Source organism: Pelophylax lessonae (assembly GCF_965119305.1).
Source record: "Pelophylax lessonae genome assembly, chromosome: 3".
In the NCBI taxonomy this organism is placed as follows: domain Eukaryota; kingdom Metazoa; phylum Chordata; class Amphibia; order Anura; family Ranidae; genus Pelophylax; species Pelophylax lessonae.
The window spans coordinates 318,367,731-318,375,666 of NC_138770.1; the positions used below are offsets into that span (position 1 = coordinate 318,367,731).

At 45.6% G+C, this 7,936-nt stretch overlaps 1 protein-coding gene across 2 annotated transcripts in view; it reads right to left on the reverse strand.

Moving 5' to 3' along the window:
* The window catches only part of FAM131A (family with sequence similarity 131 member A), a 131,015-nt gene extending 123,832 nt beyond the window's left edge, over positions 1-7,183 (reverse strand). Inside the window, exon 1 of one of the 2 annotated variants that reach the window (XM_082252376.1) lies at positions 6,773-7,183. In XM_082252376.1, coding sequence (XP_082108502.1) covers positions 6,773-6,806 — 34 coding nt within the window. In that variant the 5' untranslated portion in view covers positions 6,807-7,183. Of the gene's footprint in view, positions 1-6,751 lie in introns of both variants that reach the window. The other variant, XM_082252375.1, reaches the window with a different exon arrangement.
* Between the last annotated feature and the right edge of the window lie 753 nt (positions 7,184-7,936).

Consider the following 7,936-nt stretch of genomic DNA (forward strand, 5'->3'; position numbering starts at 1 on the left):
GCTGTGGTTTGGCACAGATGTACCTGCAGTTTTCATTCAGTTAACCCATAGTCTCCTATACTGTTAGATTGTGCGTTCTTGGTGCATTTTTTTGAAAGTGCACCAAAAGCCCTGTATGCTGCATCTTTGATGTGTGTTCAGAAAACAAATCAAAAATACCCAATCTAATAGAAGTCTAAGGGAAACTGCGAGTAACCCACCTAAAAACCACAGGTACGCCCGCACTGCGACTGAACTACATTGCGGCAGTGTGAAACGGCCCTATATCAGTTAAAAGCATATATCAACTCTAACTGAATCAAACATTTGTTGGCCTAAACAATAAATCACACATCTGCCATATTTTCCTTTAGTAAAATACTGCCCCCCCATCTTATTTCGGCCACATATAAATCACTTCCCCTATAGTGAATTATGCTTGTGCAATAGGAGTCCACATGGCCGCCAATGACAGGGTGACAATGCAGCAGCACAATGGAGAGACAGCTGTCTCTTCTTAACAGGAAGTGACTGAACCATTACAATCATGGCAGGATCACCAGGTATTCTAATGAAAGCTGCATTTTTTAAAAAGACTGAAAACCTTTCAAATGACATTAATGTTTTCAAAGCTTTGTGACTGGGATTGTATCTACTTTAAAGAAGTATAGCCAAAGCTTTTGCTATACTTTTCCTATGGCACTCCTGTGACCTGTTTTTAGCTGACAGCAGGCTAAAGTCCGCTGTTGGCTGACATTACAGACCTGGTCCAGGCTCTGAAAAGATCCCGACCATATGGCCAGGATGCGCTGGGAAGCCTGGACCGGCAACTGGCTCAGCCTCTTGACGAGCCAATGAGAGCTTGAGGAAGACGCTCCCCGCCCCCTCCACAGCCTATGACTCCAGTGAGCAGTGGATGGGCAGAGCAGACAGCGGTGACTGACAGTCATGGGCTCTCTGCAGCCTGGAGACTGAGAACTAAGCAATCACTGGTGTTTGATCGCTCAGTTCTTGGTCTTAAGAGGTGGCGGGGGACAGATGCAACTGGGATCAGTGCTGCAGCTATCTCGGTAAGTATGATTGTTTATGTTTTTCTAAACCAATACTTCCTCTATAAGTAAATGTTATTTTGTAAATACATAAACGTTTAAACTATATACATGATAAAAAAAATAAATAAAAAAAACACCGAACCATTGTGTATATTACCAAATAATTAACAAAATAGTGGAATTTAACAACTGCTTTCAATTTCACAAAGTTGTTTGAAAAGTTCCTTGTGCACAATGTTATTCAGAAATTATCATAATTTGTAAGTTTCCCTCTAGTATTAAACTATATCCCAATGATAATTTATTGAGCATGCCTATGAACATACAAAGAGGTACAAGGAGGGTATAACTGTTGTCAGTAACGATGGCCACACTTGCCTCATTTTGTTTTTTTTTTTTTAATCCAATCGATGTGCAATTCAATCAGAAGCAACTGAATCTGCAAGCAATCGAATAGCCATAACTTCCCTGATTCCATCAAACTGAGTCGATTGGCCAGGGCAGAAAATTACTAATCACTCGGCAACACTGTGATGCTTTATTCATAAATACAGTTGAATTTCGATCGATCAGATTATGAGATTACATGGTGGGAAACAGTTAGGCTACAATGGTAAAATTACCAATCGCATCACTATTGATTGAAATACACTTCCCTATATGTGGCATATTGAATAAATGAGCTGTCGACCATAGAATTGATTATTCCTATCAAAAAAGCGACTGATTGGAAAAACAAATTGATCACTAAATGAAATGTGTATGGCCACCATAAGGATCAGTAAACACTGGCATGGTAAGGTAGACTTTAGTAAATCAGGTCCTTGTAGTGTGTCAGTATTACTTTAGCTTGTATGAGGACATGTGCAACATGTAAACTATAGCAGCCCCTTAGAAACAAAAAGGGACTATTCACTCTTCTGATTATAAAAGGATCTAGCTGTTGTAAGTAGTCACATTTCACTGATCTTCCTAAGTAAGTAGTCACATTTTTCTGATCTTCCTAAATAAGCCTATCAGTGTGTCATTGTATGTATCACAATCTAAATTCTGTTTAGCAGCACCCAGTTTCCACACAGCGTTTCCCAATACATCAAATCTGTTCTCAGCATATCCCACAGTGCATTAAGTTTTTGTTGCCGATGCTAGCACAGCATTCCGCCCCATCACCACCACAGCCAATACTGCATTCTAGCCATCCCTGCCAGAGCCAGCACTGCATTAACCCTGCCACCTTTACAGCCTGCACCATATTGACGCATTCTTCTCCAATCAGCGCAGCATTAATTCCACCCCAGGGCCCGTAAAGCGAATAACCTATTCAGCCTACCCCAGAGCTCTGCCAGAGCCAGCCACATCTAATACCATGCATAGCTAATGGAGTACATGGGTAGTGAGGGAACAGGTGGGTGTACCCATTACACCCTGCTCTTCTGGTTTTTAGCTCTCTTATATAGAAATACAAGAGACTGGAGAGATGTAAGCTTGCAGTACGTTTAGGTCTATGTTCAATGAGGACAAATTCTTCATGCTGAACCCTACTTACCTTTTATAACTGGCCACCCATAGCACTGCCATAGACCAGTCACTGATAACCACTAACTACGTATCCAACCTCACCTGACCTATTCCAAGAGAGAGTAGCCAACCTTATGACATCATAGCCCTCTTCAGGTAAGTATCTCACCCCTAAGGCTTATGACACATGGGTGACTGCCGCTAGCCATCCTGCTGCTGACAATCTGACAATATTATATCACTAAAAGGCTGCCTGTTCGTCCCTATGGAATCATTTCTTCTTGTAGCTGAGAAGGCAAGATGTCACTCCCATCACTATTAAGATTCAGCAGCAACAAAGCGACATCTCGCTGTGTGTGGCTACAGAGGGAACAATTCCGTATGGACACACAGGCATACCTCTGGTATTTGTCACTAGCAGCAGAATCGCCTATGTGTCATTAGCCCACAGCTCACCACACACCTTACAATCACCTTTAGGCTCACCATACACATTACAATCTGACCATATTACTTTACAATCAACTTTAGAACTACTAATACTATGAATGGCTCTAGCTAAACTATCCAGTCAATACATAGATAAAAGATTTATGGATGGAACATTCCGTTCCAGTATCAGACCCTAGGCAGCAGGATTTACTGCTTATCACCCTCAATGCCAGTTTTTCCCTTTTATTTATACACATCCAAACGATGTGTATCCAATCAGGCCTAAAGGAGATAGTACAATCAGATTGTAATGTGTGTGTTGAGCTTTAAAGTGATTCTAAAGGTTTGCAGTTTAAAAAAAAAAAAAAAAAAAAAAACCAACGTTATACTTGGTTGCTCTGTGCAATGGTTTTACTCAGAAAAGCCCCAATCCTCATCTTTTTGGGTCCCCCACTGGCAGTCCTGGCTCCTCCCCCCTAATAACAAGCCTCTTGCTATGGGGGAACTTGAGTAGGCTCGCTCCTGAGCCACGCTCCTGTGAATGGACATTGTCTAGTCACACACACAGCGCGGCTAGGTCCCACCCCTCTGCTCTCTCATCATTGGCTCACTGGCTGTGATTGACAGCACCAGGAGCCAATGGCTGCCACTGTAGTGTAAGCCAATGAGGAGAAAGAGACCTGGTAGAGCTGCTGCTCTCATTCACATTGCTGGATCTAGATGGGGCACAGGCAAGTATAGGGGAGGGGGTGGAGAGGCTGGACCCTTAATACATTAAGGTAAAACAATTTCTGCCTTTAGAACCAGTTCAAATCTACCACCAAGTATGTAAGGTTAGGACCTGCCTAAATGATTACAAATTGATTGGATAGTTTAGTTAGGTCCTCATATTACATAGTTTTGGTAGATCTAAAGTTGGTTATAAAGAAACTGCATGCGCCAATTGTAACATTTGTTGGGCCTAAAGCTCACCACACGCATTACAATCTGATTGTACAATCTGTTAGTTCTACCAACTACTATGTAAAAACTAAATGGATAAATTAAGCCGGCCATACGTGGCTTGAAATTCGGCTGGTTCAGCAGAGACTGGATGAATTTCGATCTATGTATGGGCAGGCTGGTTGTACACAAGTCTATCGAGCAGTTTATGTACAACCAGCCTGTCAGGTTTTTTTCTCTAATGATCAGTACCACAGCTATAGCCAGCAGCACTGATCATTGTAGTTTTTTTTTGCTGGTTGAATAAAAAAAAAAAAAAAGGAGATCAATGTATGGTTTGCCTTACTTAGATCTAAATTTTATTGTACAAAGATTGTATGGTCAGTTAATAATGTGTATGGTGAGCCTTAAAGTGTTTGTAAAGCCTCAGTGCCGGTTCACACTGATGCGGCTGCGGCGATCGCATGTAATGTCGGAGCGCACTGCTCCTTCATTACATGCGATCAGCTGTGCGGTGCGAGTTTAGCCATACACTTTGTATGGCTAAATTCGCACGGCACCCGCAGCAAAGATGCACAGGACCCTTTTTTGCAGCCACATCAGGATCGGATCGCACAGCAGTTCACACTTGTGCGATCCGATCCTGTGCGAACTGCAAGATCACACTGCGATATGCGATCAAACTGGGGGTGTCGTTAAGATTACATTGACACCCCCAGCGTATGGCATATGGCAGTGTGAACTGCCAGGGGTGCGTTTGCGATGCGGGAACAGGCTGCGAATTCGCAGCCTTCCCGCATCGCATAAGTGTGAACCGGGGCTCAAGGTTTTACACCTTACTGCATTATATGCATTAAAGTGATTGTAAAATCTCGTGCTTTGTTTTGTTTTTTAAATAACAAACATGTTATACTTACATGCTCTGTTGCCATGGATTTGCAAAGAGCAGCCTGGATCCTCCTCTTCGGTGCTCCTGGCCCCTCCCTCTTGTCCAGTGCCCCTACAGCACGCAGCTTGCTATGGGGGCACCCGAGCTGAGACGCAGCTCTGTGTGTCCATTCACAGCCTCCTTTACGTTGAAAAACCTTTTGTGCTGCAGCTCCCCCCAGACCCCCTTTTCCTTACCTGAGCCCAGTCCGATCCAGCAAAGTGCATGAGTGCAGCAGCTCCAACTGCTTTCTCTCTCCTTACTGGACAGATTGATAGCAGCAGGAGCCATTGGCAATCAAATCCAGTGACACAAGGGCGGGGCTAAGTGCCGCTGTCTGTGTCAATGGATGCAGCTGCGGGATGCGGGAGCGAGCACGCAGGGTGCCCCCAGGGAAAGCAGCTTTCCCTGGGGGCAGTCGATGTTAAGGAGGGGCTTGGAGAGCTGGCAGGGGAGGCTTGGGGATGCTCTGTGCAAAATGACTGCACAGAGCAGGTAGGTTATAGGCATGTTTGTTATTATTGAAAAAAAAAAACAGGGTACACAACTGGCTATACATTATACAATTTTCTTATTCAATTTCCTTTACATTTACCTCTAACTATGTAGTGCAAGGGCCTGCCTGATTGCATACACATTGCTACATCTAAAGGACGATTATACAAGAAAAGTGTATCATGTATGGTTAGCCTTAAAGGGATACTAAAGTCTCCTTTTTTTTTTTTTTGTTAAAAATAACAAACATGTTACCTGCTCTATGCAGTGGTTTTGCACAGAGCAGCCCAGATCCTTCATCAGCGCTCCTGGCCCCTCCCTCCTGTTGAGTACCCCCACAGAAAGCACCTTGCTATGGGGGCACCCAACCTGAGTCACAGCTCCCTGTGTCCATTTAGACACAGAGCCACGGCCCGGCCCCACCCCCCTCTCTCTCCTCATTGGCTCACTGGATTTGATAGACAGCAGTGGGAGCCAATGGTGCTACCATCTCAGCCAAAGAGGAGGGAGAGTCCTGGGCAGCCGAGACACTCCTACAATATCGCTGGATCGAGATGGGCTCAGGTAAGTATTAGAGGGTCTGCTGTAAGGCTTTTTATCTTAATGCATAGAATGTATTAAGATAAAAAAAACCTTCTGACTTTACAACTTATTTAATGAGATTGTATAGTGATCATAAGCCAGTCACCACGAAGCTCGCTGCACATATTACAATCTGATTGTACAATCTCCTTTAGATCTACCAACAAGCATGTAATACAAGGCTCTGCCTGATTGGATAGTTTAGGTGGTTGTACAAAGATTGTATGATCAGATTGTAACCTGTATGGTGAGCCAGGGTGTACCTGAACCAGCCCCCCCTCCCCAGTCGTGGTTCATCCTCGCCCCGTAATACCCCCATATCACCGTGCCCTGTGTTCAGCACAGACAGTACTGATTGCACAGCTTCTTCCAGGGCCTCACATCTGACACAACCCTGCTGATGGTGGTCTCCCCCCCCCCATGAACACATCTCAGCCCCTGGCTGGCGTTGATGCCTACAGAAAACGCACTTTGCTCTGCCTACACATTAACCCCTTGTGAGCCACCCTCCCTAGAAGTATAGAACCACAACCACCCATATAGCAGTTAGCCCTTTAATCCATTCCTCTACATTTTATAGACAGAAGCCCACCCTCCCTCTAAAGAAGAAGGGCAGTTGTATTGTGTGTTGCCTATCCACACCCTATGAGTGGCCATCATGTCTTAGAAGTCTGCAGAGCATTGCCCCCAGCCAGCCACAACTTGCAGAGCATGCACTGCAGTGGGTATGAGGAGGGGGGGGGTGTTATCAGGTGAATGGTAATAGGGTGGGGGGGGGGGGACAAGCACGGCATGCAGAAGCACAGGTGATGGCAATACATACACATAGCCCTCCTCCTCTCACCGGTCCCGCTGCTCCGGCTCCCGATACAGCCCATAGTAATCCTCAGCAGCCCGGGCACATCCCGCCAGGTGCCCGCGGTCCGGGGATGGAGGGGCGGACAGGGCTGTGGAGGCGCTCGGCTCTCTCCCTCTCTCTCTCTCTCTCTTTCTGCTTTTCTTCCCCGGAGCTGCAGCTGCTGATGAGCGGAGAGCGTGACGTCACTCTCCCTCCACGACTACACCATCAACAGCAACACCCTGCCGCTGTCTTATTGTAAGGGAGGGGCCAAGGACTCCCCACCATCACATCAGGACCTCATCTCTGCCTCAATACAATCTCTATTGCTTCACCTCTGTCCGCTATTCCAGCCATAAAGACCAGCTCTTTCCTTGTGCTGGGGAACAGGTCTTGTCTCCGCCTCCTTCCTCTAGTGGGTGGAGCCTGATGGGCCCCTCCCACAACTCTGTACAGCACAAGGGTTAGGCACTGCTACTTTTATGAGGTAATGAACTAGCCACAAAGTTTGTACTTTGTGGCTATTGAGGAATCTATTGAAATGAAACGTTAAGTGCCCACAGATTAATTTATAGGCCTCGTTCGCCGCCCATAGGGATGGGCCGAACGACCCCGTGTTCAATTTGCACCGTAAATTTCAAACATCGCAAACGTTTGGAACCGAATAGCGGACCCTATAGAAGTCTATGGGACCCGAACTGGAAAAATCAAAAGTGCCCATTTTGAAGGCTTATATGCAAGTAATTGGGCATACAATGGTTATGGGGGTCCGTGTACTGCCCTGGGGTACATGTATCAATGAAAAAATTATGTTTTCCTTGCAAGCTTTCTTTATTTTGTAAACAACGGCTTGGGGAGTAATTGGGCATACAATGGTTATGGGGGTCCATGTACTGCCCTGGGGGACATGTACCAAAGAAAAAATTATGTTTTCCTTGCAAGCTTTCTTTATTTTGTAAACAACGGCTTGGGAAGTAATTGGACTTGGCAAGTAATTGGGCATACAATGGTTATGGGGGTCCGTGTACTGCCCTGGGGAACATGCATCAATTTGACCCCATTCAGACTGGGGCGACACGACTTGGTGGGGCGACCTGTGAAGTCGTGGTGCACAGCGTGCACCGCGACCTCGGCGAGACTTGCGCGGACTTCATATAATTGAAGCCAATG